The sequence below is a fragment of the Grampus griseus genome (genome assembly GCF_964374135.1).
Source record: "Grampus griseus genome assembly, chromosome: 13".
NCBI classification, from domain to species: Eukaryota; Metazoa; Chordata; class Mammalia; order Artiodactyla; family Delphinidae; genus Grampus; species Grampus griseus.
This window is the reverse complement of record NC_139007.1, coordinates 62,087,658-62,102,295: the sequence shown is the minus strand read 5'-3', so window position 1 is coordinate 62,102,295 and position 14,638 is coordinate 62,087,658. Positions and strand designations below refer to the sequence as shown.

The following is a 14,638-nucleotide window of genomic DNA, read 5'->3' as shown; positions in this document are numbered from 1 at the left end:
GTAGTCAGTCACTATTTATTTTGATGATTTTAGCAACAGAGCACACTTTAGTCCTGCACTTTCTAATTCTATATGAGACATGCCATCTAGTGGTCATTGAGAAAAATGTAACTGTACAGACAGGGATGATCGGTAATTTTTTTCCGCCCTGCTGTGGTTTCCATACAGAACATTTTAAACATACTTGTTTAATAAATATTCACTATTTCCTAGCCAGCAATATACTTCAGAGCACAAGGCATCACTGGATGAAAATTAATTCACAGGATCTGGTGAGAGATCGCTGAGGATTCCTCTCTCTCATATTGAGTTGCTATGCAACACAAACTTGAAGCCAGTTTTCCAGAAGCCTGATTCAAACCATATGCGATATTCTTGAATGAGACTTGTTTGTGGACCTGTGTACCAAAAAAAGCCTGAGGTCCTTCCCGGAAGGCCCTTACGAGGTGTGGGAGACTGAAATAAGAGAGTTCTTAAGTGGCAGGGGGGCGGATGGTGGTGGGATGAATGGGGAGATTGGGACTGACGTGTATACACTAATATGTATAAAACAGATAACTAATAAGAACCTGCTGTATAAAAAATAAATAAAATAAAATTCAAAAAAAAAGAGAGAGAGAGAGAGTTCTTGACAGTGCCTGTTGTGTGAATAGGGAAGCACTTTGCATGATTTTATTTAAATTCCCCAAACTGACTCACTCCTAATGTGTTTATTGCTCCTACATAGGCGATGTCTTGACAATTGCATTTGGTGCTCAAATGATCCCTGATTTAAAACCAAATTGTAATCCTTCAGTGGCTACTTGTGCTCTCGGGAGCTCTGTGTTAGCCGCTCAGTCTTGTGCTGTACTGTGGGCAGGGCAACGCTCCTGACTCGATTGGGGTTGTGGAAAATGAGAGCAAAGCCTATCACTAATATTAAATGCTAAAGGCACACTCCCTCTGTAACTAGCGAGCCCCAGCCATCTGCAAACCAAATGAAATAATTTAGTGACTTTGTACTTGCCTACACATTTGGCTTCCAGCCTAGAGACTGGAAGGCAAATAGGCGAGTAGAATTCAGATTGAGAGTGGGTAAGTTGTAATCCTGGGCCACAGGCCAGGTCTCCCTCTCTCCCTTTCTCCCTCTCTCTCTCTCTCTCTCTCTCTCTCTCTCTCACACACACACACACACACACACACACACACGCCCCGTTCTTGCTCACTCACTGTCCAGGATGGGAATGAACCCAAAGAATGGGCCGGATATAATATACTGTTTAATGAAGGGCTATGAGAAGCTGGTCATGGTGATAAAGGACCCCTCTTCCATGTACTATTTGTGACCCTCGAGAGAAATATTCTTAGTTACTAAATGTTATACCCGCATTTGTCAAATAAACAGGCAAGTCCTTTATGAAAGTACCAGGACAAAATCAGTCTGAAAGGACTTCCTAGAACAGGTGGGAACCTTGCAATGGTTCGCTTCCTTAGGAGCAACTATTCTGAGGAATTCCTCAGACAGACTGCCGTCTAAACTGGGGGATTTTGATGAAGATGGACCAAGGGCAGGAATAAGCAACTGGAGCTCCAGCTTTTGGTGTGAGATTACAGCTAGGTCTCCTTCTCCCCAGCGTCTTCTTAGATCTCGAGTCAGAGCCCTGTTGGGAAAATAGCCTCTTTTCTTAGATGCCCGTGTCAACCAGAAATTAGTGGAGTTAACTCAAATTTTAGATAAGCCTATCTTAGCCTTATGATAAAAGTTATTTTTAAAAAGGTAATGTGGGGACTTCCCTGGTGGTCCAGCAGTTAAGACTCCGTACTCCCAATGCAGGGGGCCGGGTTTGATCCCTGGTCAGGGAACTAGATCCCACATGCATGCCACAACTAAGAACCCACATGCCGCAACTAAAGATCCCACATGTTGCAACTAAAGATCCCAGTGCAGCCAAATAAATAAATATTTTAAAAAATAAATAAATAAAAATTAAAAGGTAACGTGCACGGCTTATACATACAATGGAATATTATTCATCCTTATAAAGGAAGGAAGTTCTGACATATTACACTAAGTGAAATGAGCCAGACACAAAAATACTGTATGATTTCACTTATGTGAGATACCTTCAATAGTCAGATTCATAGACAGGAAGTGGAATGGTGGTCGTCAGGGGCTGGGTGGAGAGGGCAAGGGGAAATTGTTGTTTAATGGGTGTAGAGTTTCAGTTTTGCAAGGTGAAAAGAGCTCTGGAGATGGAAGGTGATGATGCTTGCACAACAATGTGAATGTACTTAAGCCATTGAACTGTACATTTAACAATGGTTAAGATGGTAAATTTTATGTTATGTGTATTTTACCATAATTTTTGAAGAGAAAAAGAAAGGTAATGCATATATCTACTTCAGCGTCTACTTGAATATGTGAAATATTACTAGTCACTAAAAAAATACAGCCTGACAGCAAAGCTTTTTAATGTGAACAGCTTTTCTGGAAGAGTTTGGCAGATTATTCCCCCGTTTAAAAAGGTATAAGCAACACACCATTGTAAAGCAATTATACTCCAATAAAAATATTAAAAAAAATAAGATATAAGGAAGCGTGGGAAGGAAAACAAGGCATGCACTGTGGCACATCTGTAGGTAGCATGTATGTGCTCATATTCCCCCTTTACTGTTGTTTCCAAGTCACCAGAGTATGCTGCAGCAGTTGGTTGTGTTAATCAGTAGTTATAACGTTTAAGAATAGCAATCACTTTTATTTAAATCCCCTTGGACTCTTTTTTTCCTCCTTTACCGCTTCCACCATCCAATCTGCTGACATCGTGAAAGGCGGAAGCTACAGGTTCTGAGTCCCAAAGAGGCAACATTCCCATTTAACCAGATTGCCTTTCACTTAAGTGGTGTATCTCACTTGCTTACATGAGGGTCACCAAACTTCATTTTGAAGTGGCAATTTTGCATTTGTTTTCCGCTGACATAAAGAAATTATCCACCATTCAAGGTAAAGAAACCTTTTAGTTATTTTTGTTGATGGAATGTCGTCCAGATGTGTGCATCAGCTAGGTTATTTGCAATTAAATATTAAAGTAGACCAAATGTCACTCTCTTCCTCCAGGTCAATAAAGTTCTTCGGAATCATAATATCAAGCCACACTGGATGTTTGCCTTAGACAGTATCATCCGAAAGGCGGTGCAGACAGCCATTACCATTCTGGTTCCAGGTCAGAAATACTTAATTACTTGGTAAATATTTAGTGTTTGATAATTTCAATTACTGTTCATTATCATTTATGGTGTCTCCTCACTGTTTTTAAGACCAGGTTAACCTTTTTTTTTAATCTTTCAACGCCACCAAATAATATTTATCTAGTGCATATAGTCTGAGCAATGGTACACCCAGCAAAACGTTTACTATGAATGAGGAAGACTTGCTTCCTTGTCTTTAAAGAGCATAGTTGGATATGAAGACAAAGAGAAAACTATACAGGTGACCCAAATACATATGCATTTCAATATACAGATATCTGTGCCCACAAAACATATTCCCATGTCATCCTTTACCAGTGGTTCCCACACCTGCCAGTGCATTGAGTGATGTAATGAACTGTGTGATGTAAGGAGCTCTTTAAATTACAGCTTTCAGAGCTTCGTCCCGGACTGGGTGAGAATCTGCTGGGAATACAGCCCAGGAACCTGATTTTCATCCAGCTTCCAGGTCATTTTGATACACAGCCAGGTTTAGAAATCACTGGGCTAGACAGGTCCCAGCTGTGTTTGCAGTGAGATACAAAAGGGGTAGTGTGCATGAAACCAGGTTTTATGCAGTGAGGGAGAGATGTATTCATATTCTAAGACAATCTTCCAAAGTGTTTTTTTTTTTTTTTTTGGGGGGTACGCGGGCCTCTCACTGTTGTGGCCTCTCCCGTTGAGGAGCACAGGCTCTGGTTGTGCAGGCCCAGCGGCCATGGCTCACGGGCCCAGCCGCTCCGCAGCATGTGGGATCTTCCCGGACCAGGGCACGAACCCGTGTTCCCTGCATCGGCAGGCGGACTCTCAACCACTGCGCCACCAGGGAAGCCCCCAACGTGTTTTGATAGTGTACCCATTAATAAAACTTTTAAGCAGAGCTCTTCCACCGTACGTGTGTGTGTGTGTGTGTGTGTGTGTGTGTGTGTGATGTGTGGATATGGATAGAGAAATAGATTGATTTAGATATACGAATTAGAAACATATTCTATTGTACTAATTTTACATGTATTATAAAGTGTTCTAAAATAGAAATCTAAAAATATAAGTATGAAACATTTTAAATTTTATGTTATTTATAAATGGTACCACAAACTTTTAAGTTATCATCAACCCTTCTGAGTTGTGGAATTCCCTCTCTTCTCTCAGAATACCTTGTTTGGTTTGAGAGTGAGGAATTAACTTCTTTCTTTCTTATGAAAGGATGGAATGGAAGAAGTTTTAACGTCCCTGAACATGCTCTTCCTCTAAAGAGCGCACCTGCACCCCTCGTCCCTCCTGCCACCTACCTTTGCATTCTTGTACCTTACAGCATGCCTCTGCAGAGTCCTGACCAACCCCGAAGTCTACAGTAGGCTCCGCCATCACTCTCTCTCCCTGGAAATGGCGACACTTGCACCAATCAGAAACTGCTTTTATTTTCTTGTCTAATAGCTGTTTCCCTCATCAGAGGGTCTGTTTTATTTTATTCTGTGCTAAGCACACTGTCCATCATGGTGCCTGGAAAATAATAGACTCCTGATAAATATTGGTTGAAACAATAAGTAAATGAGTTTCACCTGGTTATAACAAATTAGTGTGAAAATATTTGCAGAACTTCGAAAAAAATCCTAGAGAGCCTTTGAAATGCATGACTAGCGGTTGGATGTGAACCTGAGGAATCTAAAGCTGATGGAAACCTACTGTAATGCTCTAAGGAAGTCAGTACATACTTATGTTTAGATGGTTGATCACTGGAATAAGCTTGGATGTGGGAAATGTACCAAAGAGGTGTTGTAAACCCAAAAGATACAAGAGGTGAGAGAGATTAGGTGTGTATCAGTAAAAGCGATAGGTATAGGCCATGAGTTATATCCACTAGTAGCCTAAATTAAGAATGCTCAAATGAGGAAGGAGTGAGGGATTATACTTTGAAATAATTTAACTAGCATATAAATAAATTGTTAATCTAATTTTTGTTAAAAAAATCCTTTTAAAATGGATTACCTAAATGCAATGAATTGTATCCTGGAATAGGAAAAAGAACATCAGTGAAAAACTGGCATAATTTGAAAGTAGTCAGTAGTTTAGTTAATACAATTGGTACTGTACTGATGTTAATTTCTTAGTTTTGACAGAGGTACCATAGTTACATAAGATGTACTGGGGGAACTGGGTGGAAGGTATACGGGAGTTCTCTGTATTATCTTTGCAGTGTTTCTGTAAATCTAAAATTCTTCCAAAATATAAAGTTTATAAAGCACACTGATTATCACACTGTAGGTGAAACACTATTAAGTTTAGAGAGAGTGACAGGCACAGTGCAGCGAGGCATGTCTCCTCGCATGGGTGTCCCCGTGATGGGCACTGCTTCAACCCAGCCATGTGCAGAGCAAGGCACGTTCTTTATGCAAAGGGTTTACTAAGGAAAGTTATTTGTCCTTCCACTGTGAATTGGCTTCTTTGAGGCCACTAGGGGTCTCTGATGACAACTGAAATGACTGTTTGGAAGCATTTTAAAAAGTGGACCAAAGAAAAAAAAGGAATTGCCTGGCAGTCCAGTGGTTAGGACTCCACACTTCCACGGCAGTGGGCACGGGTTCAATCCCTGGTCGGGGAACTAAGATCCTGCAAGCCGTGTGGTGCAGCCAAAATAATAGTAATAATTTTTAAAATAAAATAAAAAGTGGAAATTTTAGAGAATTACATTAAGAAAGTATTTTTTTATATTCCTCTCGGGATAGGGGAAGACAATGTACACTGTACACCAACATATAAATGATGAAATATATGAAGAAGAGGAATTGATTTCAAGCATTTGACAATTCCATCAAATTTCCAAATGTCCCTAAAGATTTTGTTATACAATTAAGATTCAAAGAAACACTAAAAATGTCTCTCTTTATAGTCCCCTGATAAAAATTCCTTTTAGATGACAAAATACTACAATTTACTTACCAAATTTTAAAAGACATGCTAAAGAAATCAACAAATTCAAAAGTATACCATCATCAATACATACATTTTCCTAGATGTGTTTGTTGACAGAACCCAGATCTTGGTTTCTAAACACCATTCTCTAATAAAATGAATCAGAGCTCCTTGGAGAAATGGTTGATTTCCAGGCCTAGGGCAGGGGAAATACAAGATGAACTTGGAACATACTGTGATGGCAGAAAGTAATGAAGTGCCCCCAAGGGATGGACGCTTATTCAAAGGACACTGGAGACAGCGTGAGGGAGTTCCCCAAAGCCTAAGCCAGAACAAATTAAAATAAAAGAATAATAGTATTGGATTATAGTCCATAGAATAAATTAAACATCCATGAGTCCATACTGATATAAGTAATTAAATAAATAACTATATGGAGGAGAAGGGCCAGCTCTTCTTTTTTTTTTGCGGTACGCGGGCCTCTCACTGTTGTGGCCTCTCCCGCTGTGGAGCACAGGCTCCGGACACGCAGGCTCAGCGGCCATGGCTCACGGGCCCAGCCGCTCTGCGGCATGTGGGATCTTCCCGGACCGGGGCACGAACCCGTGTCCCCTGCATCGGCAGGCGGACCCTCAACCACTGCGCCACCCAGGAAGCCCACCAGCTCTTTTTTTTTAGTAGAATTCCAATTAATAAATGTAGAAGGAATGAGGGAAATAGAAAATCACCGTTAGGCAAACATCACAGTAATAATTATTGCAAGCAAGAACAATCAATGGCTGTCAAGATCAGTAGATAAAAGTGTGCTGAGAAACAGGATATTTGAATGGTCTTGGGGAATCTCCCCACAAGATATCTACTAATTACACAGCGAAAACAGTGACAACCCCCTTTATCAAAAGATCAAGGTAAGCATCACTCGTAATTAGACACATCAGCATTATGTACCTCTTGATATGATGCACTGAGAAGGGCACAACATCACCTTTGTGGTATTCTTGTCAAAAGTGCAGAGCCACAACCTCATCATGACAAGACATAAGTGAATAAAAATGAGACACAGTACAAAAAAAACTGACCAGTACTCCTCAAAACTAAGGAGGTCATGGGGGATAAAGAAATACTAGGGTTAGGACTTCCCTGGTGGCCCAGTGATTAAGAATCCGCCTGCTGATGCAGGGGACACGGGTTCGAGCCCTGGTCCGGGAAGATCCTACATGCCGTGGGGCAACTAAGCCCATGCGCCACAACTACTGAGCCTGGGCTCTGGAGCCCCCGTGCCACAACTACTGAGCCCACGTACCACAACTACTGAAGCCTGTGCACCTAGAGCCCGTGCTCTGCAGCAGGAGAAGCCACTGCACTGAGAAGCCCGCGCACCACGATGAAGAGTAGCCCCACTCGCCGAAACTAGAGAAAGCCTGCACACAGCAACGAAGACCCAATGCAGCCAAAAATAAATAAATAAATTTATTAAAAAGAAAAAAATGCTAGGGTACTATCACAGATTGGCAGAGACTAAGAAACATGACAACTAATGCATTGTGGGATCCCCGATCAGAAAAAGAACATTCTTGGGAAAACCAGTGCAATTCAAATAATGTCTATAGATTAGTTGATACTATTGTATCCAAGTTAACTTCCTGGTTTTGTTAATAGTGCCAAAGTTGCGTAAGATGTTAAGTTTAGGGCAGCTGCTAAAGGATATACAGGAACTCTCTGTACTGTGTTTGCAACTTTTCTGTTATCCTAAAACTATTTCACAATGAAAAGTAAAAAATAAAGTGTTCAATCTTCTTTCTTCTGAAAAAGAGCTCACAGAACAGAGAGTACGGTGCAAGCCCCTTAAGAATTTTTTTTTCTCGGGATGTTTTCCCACTTGTCATCAAGGATCAGCCTGTGGATTACTGGCAATGTTAAGTATCTGTTGTTACTCCTCAAGTACAGTCTGGCTGTGGGTGACCAGATGGAGAAATGCTGAGCGTGAGATCGTGTTGGCAGTGCTAAGGTAGAGAGAATCGACAGTGTAGGCACACTTCTCATAGAAACTCTAATTGTTTAAACTGCTAGAGCACTTGGTATTACTACCAGTTGTGAAGCTGAATCAGTCATGTGCCCCATGTAGATATTAATGTAAAATGACCAGCATTGTAAACTATATGCAGTGCTTGATGCAGGGATCATACGTCATTCTGACAAGTATTGTGATCCTAATAGGCATCAGAAATACTTTGTGTTAAAGAAGCTTGGTCTAGGGCTTCCCTGGTGGCGCAGTGGTTGAGAGTCCGCCTGCCGATGCAGGGGACACGAGTTCCTGCCCCGGTCCGGGAAGATCCCACATGGCGCGGAACGGCTGGGCCCGTGAGCCATGGCCGCTGAGCCTGCGCGTCCGGAGCCTGTGCTCCACAATGGGAGAGGCCACAACAGTGAGAGGCCTGCGTAACGCAAAAAAAAAAAAAAATGAAGAAGCTTGGTCTAGTTATTTTCCTCTGGGGAATTAACCAGTTGGGGTGGAGTGGGAGGGTAGGGAGGTGGGAATAATATCGTTGTTTGATCCTGTCTTGCTGTTTTGGAAACATGCACCCGCTCTAATTTCCCACACATGGGCTTAAATGCCATCCACTCATTCCAGGGTCCCCTGGGTCCCTGCCTTTCTCCTGACACTTGGCTGACACATGTTATCTTTGTACATGCTTTTATGACTCTTCTGTATATTTGCCCTAGTTCTCCTTTAGGTTCTTATCTCTTTGAGGACAAAGACCAGATGCTCTGTCTCATTTGCATGTTTTACAATGTCTATTCGATGATGTGTCCTCAGGGAGCCACCATTGAAAGACCAAAATAACAAAGTATTGCATTCACTTACAATTTTTTTAAAAATAAATTTATTTATTTGGCTGCATTGGGTCTTCGTTGCTGTGCGCGTGCTTTCTCTTGTTGTGGCGAGCAGGGACTACTCTTCGTTGCGGTGTGTGGGCTTCTCATTGCGGTGGCTTCTCTTGGTGCAGAGCACGGGCTCTAGGTGTGCAGGCTTCAGTACTTGTGGCACACGGGCTCAGTAGTTGTGGCTTGCAGGCTCTAGAGCCCAGGCTCAGTAGTTGTGGCACACAGGCTTAGTTGCCTGTGGCATGTGGGATCTTCCCAGACCAGGAATTGAACCCGTGTCCCTTGCATTGGCAGGCGGATTCTTAACCACTGCACCACAAGAAAAGTCCCTACAATTTTCTGCCTTTTTCTAATTACTGAGAAAAATTTTTAGTCACTTGCACATAAGTAAAATGATAATATATGATAATTTAAAGTGTACAGAGTTAGGGGAATGTAAGGGAACATTTAAATGTAATAATAAATATCAGAAATTTTCCTTCCCCCAAAGTGAGATTATATTCAGCAGGACAATAAAACTTTTAAATTGTTTTTAAAATTTCAGTTTAGAGACCATGAGAAAAAACTTAGAAAATTTAAAAGGCCTACTCTTGCTCTAATTTATTATAGAACTGAACTCTCTTAAATTATTTTTAAAGTAAGATTTTTTTTCACTGTTTTGTTCCCTTATAAATGCAAATAATCCTAGTAGGATAACTTCCATTCTGCCAACATTTTTTGAGAGACTAATATGTCTTAGCCCCTATACCAGGTGCCAGGCTTACAAAACTCAAACACCTGATTTTGAGTCACACCTACTATAGATGATCTAGGAAATAGAATTTTGGAAGGAGAAAGGAGATAATGCAAAAAAAAAAAAAAAAAAAAAAAGCAGTGTAGAGGTGGAGCTTGGTTAACCTTAAGAGAGAAAGGGTGAGGATGTGGAGAAATTAGAACCTTTGTGCACTATTGGTGAGGCTGTAAAATGCTGCAGCCACTATGGAAAACAGTATAGTGGCTCCTCAAGAAATTAAAAATAGAACTACCATGAGCTTCCCTGGTGGTGCAGTGGTTGAGAGTCCGCCTGCCGATGCAGGGGACATGGGTTCGTGCCCCGGTCCGGGAGGATCCCACATGCTGCGGAGCGGCTGGGCCCGTGAGCCATGGCCGCTGAGCCTGCGCGTCCAGAGCCTGTGCTCCACAACGGGAGAGGCCACAACAGTGAGAGGCCCACGTACTGCCAAAAAAAAAAAAAAAAAAATAGAACTACCATATGTTCCAGCAATTCGTCTTCTAGGTATATATTCAGAAGAATTGAAAGCAGGATCTCAAAGAGATATTTGCACACCCAAGTCCATAGCAGCATTATTCACAATAGCCAAGAGGTAGAAGCAACACAAGTGTCCAATGACAGATGAATGGATAAACAAAATGTGGTATATTCATACAATGGAATATTATTCAGCCTTGAAAAGGAAGGAGATTCTGACACATGTTACAACACGGATAAACCTTAAAGACGTATGCTAAGCGAAATAAGCCAGTAACAAAAAGGCAAATGCTGCATGATTCCACTTTCACGAGGTGTCAATAGCAGTCAAAGTCATAGACACAGAAAGTAGAATGGTGGTTGCCGAGGACAGGAGGGAGGGGAGAATGCAGAATTGTTGAATGAGTATCGAGTTTCAGTTTTGCAAGATGACAAAGTTCTGGAGATTAGTTGAAAAATAATGTGAACATACTTAACACTACTAAACTGTACCCTTAGAAATGGTCAAAATGGTACATTTTATGTCATGCATTGTTTCACCATGATAAAAAAAAAATTGAAAATAAACACAGATTGGTAAAGCAAGTCAGGGCTACATAAACCTGGCCCTAAAAAGGGCACTCTGGTTTTGTTATGAGCAAAAGATGAGTTCTTGTTTAGATCGTTGAATTTGAAGTGCTTCCTGCACAGGAATATTTAGAGGTATTGGATGTAACAGAATCAGGCTAGATTGTCATCCACACACCACATGTACTTACTCTCATAGATTTTAATGAGCTCATCCATGGAGAGTAAGTAGAAACATAAAACTGAAGAATGGAATTCAGGTTCCAGCTTTTAAGGGGCAGGTAGTAGACAAAAAGGCTCTGACGAAGAGAAGCAGCAGCAAAGATTTAAAGGAGAATACCATACACAGGTCAGTAAGGCCAAGAAAGAAAAGTTACCTGGAGGATTTGGCGATGGGTAGGCCCTTTGGTTGCCATAGGGCTATATTGGAGTGGTGGGAGGGGTCTTGCATCCCTCCCACTTAAGAGCCCTCCCCCAGCACAGGGGCTCTTAACCTGTGGTTCACAGACGCTCGGAACAGGCTGCAGGGAGTCAGTGAGCCCTCAGGAAATCCAGGGAAAATGCTGTATGAATGTGCTTCTCTTCTGGGGAGAATCTCCATTGGCTTTCATCAGATTCTCGGTGGGTTCTGTGATCTAATGAAAGTTCCAGGTGCCCCACAATGAGACATCACCTCAGACCTGTCAGAATGGCTGTCATTAAAAAGAACACAAATATAAAAAAAAAACCATTAAAAAAAAAAAAAGGGCTTCCCTGGTGGCGCAGTGGTTGAGAATCTGCCTGCCAATGCAGGGGACACGGGTTCGAGCCCTGGTCTGGGAAGATCCCACATGCCGCGGAGCAACTAGGCCCGTGAGCCACAACTACTGAGCCTGCGCGTCTGGAGCTTGTGCTCTGCAACAAGAGAGGCCATGACAGTGAGAGGTCCGTGCACCGCGATGAAGAGCGGCCCCCGCTCGCCGCAACTAGAGAAAGCCCACGCACAGAAACGAAGACCCAACACAGCCGAAAATAAATAAATTTTAAAAAATTTAAAAAAGAACACAAATAACAAATGTTGGCGAGGAGGTGGAGAAAAGGGAACCCTCCTACACTGTTGGTGGGAATGTAAATGGGTGCAGCCACTGTGGAGAACAGTATGGAGGTTTCTCAAAAAACTAAAAACAGACCTACCATATGACCCAGTAATTCCACTCCTGGGGATATATCCAAAAGAAACAAAAGCAGTAATTTGAAAAGATACACGTATCCCAATGTTCATAGCAGCGTTATTTACAACTGCCAAGGTGCCAACAGATGAATGGCTAAAGGAGGTGTGTGTGTGTGTGTGTGTGTGTGTGTGTGTGTGTGTGTATAATACTACTCAGCCATACAAAAGAATGAAAATTTGCCCTTTGCAGCAACATGGATGGACTTGGAGGGCATTATGCTAAGTGAAATAAGTCAGACAGAGAAAGACAAATACAAACTTTCCACAAATATTATTATCACTTATATGTGGAATCTAAAAAAGACAACAAACTAGTGAATAAAACAAAAAAGAAGCAGACTCACTGATACAGAGAACAAACAAGTGTTTACCAGTGGGGAGAGGGAAGGGGGGAGGGGCAATGCGAGGGGAGAGGGAAAATAAGGGTTATTATGGGATTATATAAAATCATGTGTGTGAAACTTTTGAAAGTTGTAAAAGACTATAGAATTTAAAGAATCTTTCATTCAAAAAAAAAAAAGTTCCATGTGTCATAGCATATGGAACCAAGACCCAGTATTTCTGCTACCCTGATTTCACTTAAATTACGAATGTAATTCCTTTTGGGGGGCCATTTTGAGACCCTAATCACAATTTAATAGTTTTTCCCATGGGAAGGTATCACCCCAGTTCTGAAGTGACATGCAGATGAACTCGTGTCATACAGCGTTTTTAAGCTGGAGACTTGTAACTTTTACACTTTAGATTTCAATGGTTAGTCAACAGGTTAGGGTAGGACACACACCAAAAATTAACCCAATAGTCAAAAGCAGATAGTCTTCTAGAATGAATATAAGCATGTGTGGCATTTTCAGTACACACCCCCCCCCTTACATTTTGAATGTTACAAGCAAAAAGCATTCTGTGTGCTTACTTTTGTTTATACAATCTCTCTATATCTCAATTTCCTCATTTCTAAGTGAGTTAATAGTTGCCAGATATTATATAATTGAAAATATGAATTTTAATTGTGTAAACAAATTTTTATATTCTTAACAGGTTTTTATATAATTGCTTTCTGATTTTAACCTATTTCCCACGTAGCTTATGCGCATTGTGGAAGTTTCTCTTCTGTTTGAGTTAGATCATTCTGAGTTTATACATCTTGTGAATTTTGCAAATTCATTGGAAAAACAAATCTGAAGTAATGTGCAGAAATCCATCATCACTTTTGGAAAAGCGGTTGGGAATACATCTCTTACTGATAGCAGGGGAGATGACATTCATGTCTTAAGAAATTAAGGCAATCATTCTTATTTCATTAACAGTGTTGTTGATCATGTGCTTAACAGAACTGAGGCCACATTTTAGCCTTGCATCTGAGAGTGATACCGCCGATCAAGAAGACTTGGATGCAGAAGATGACCATGAAGAACAGCCTTCAAATCAAACTGTCCGAAGACCTCATGTGGTCCTTGAAGATGCTGTGGCCACCTCAGGGGTGAGCACACTCAGTTCTACTGTATCCCACGACTCCCAGAGTGCTCACCGATCGCTGAATGTACAGCTTGGAAGGATGAAAATAGAAACAAATAGGTAAGTCCTATTCTGACATGGGTGGGTTCTTTTTTCTTACTTTTATATAAGTGCCTGTGTTTGGGGTCTACTTTAAAGATTGGTCTGCAGAATATACAAAATATTATTCCTTTATCCCATTCATATAAACTTGATTTAATGCTTTATTCATTAAAATGAGAGATTTATTGGTCTCTTTAGTCAAATACGTTTTCTGCTTCTACCAGTTCAGTCCTTCAGCAGCTCTTCTTTGATCACTGCTTTATCTCCAAGTGCACTGAGATTTGCAGAGTAACTTAGTTGTAACCTCATAGACTCTCTGGGATGCAGACTCAGAGCAGCGTGTACCATCCAACAGATAGCTGAGAGACAGGCAGAGAGTTTGTGTTCTTGAGAGCCTGTGATTTGGAATATCAGGTTCTTTCAGGAGAGGAAGAGCTCTGTTCTGGAGGAGATAAAATGAATGGTTCAAAAGCTTTTCATTTTAAAACTTTGAAAGGATGATCTGTTGACCACATTTGTGATTCTGCTTTATTTTTAATATGCTGTGTCATATCTGGAGTTTAATTTTTCTTTGAGAATTTGATAACACAGAACCCACATGATCAGGTTATTAAATGAACAGTAAATATTTCCTGTCCTTCACAGATGTTGGCACAGTTCAAGGTCTGAATCTTTATGATTTATAGCTTCCTGTGCTGGTTACAGTTGACATGTGGGCAACTGACTTTATGACTTTGGGTTTTGACAGGGAAAACTATTTTTTTTGGAGTGAATCAATAAATGTGGTTCAAATATTTAGCAACCTTAGTTGAAAATCCAAGTTGTTCACTGGGGAGATAAAACCATTTTATTTTTAGTCATAAGTTCAGGTTTTTGATAAGCTTGAATACCAAGCTTGTATGAGTAGTACAAACCTCATCCTGTATTTAGAAACATGACTTTTAGTTGCACGATTAAGTGAATCTATACATATCTTCTATGATTTACATACACAAATCTTTCTGAATAAAGGGAAAGTGGCTTTCTGACTTCCT

At 41.0% G+C, this 14,638-nt stretch overlaps 1 protein-coding gene across 1 annotated transcript in view; it reads left to right on the top strand.

Annotated features, from left to right (window-relative positions):
- The window catches only part of MAP3K5 (mitogen-activated protein kinase kinase kinase 5), a gene marked incomplete at its 5' end in the record, with an annotated part of 215,481 nt that overhangs the window by 193,179 nt on the left and 7,664 nt on the right, over window positions 1–14,638 (top strand). The window contains 2 exons of the mRNA XM_082668935.1: window positions 3,095–3,200; window positions 13,379–13,622. Coding sequence (XP_082525061.1) covers window positions 3,095–3,200; window positions 13,379–13,622 — 350 coding nt within the window. The remainder of the gene's footprint in view (window positions 1–3,094; window positions 3,201–13,378; window positions 13,623–14,638) is intronic.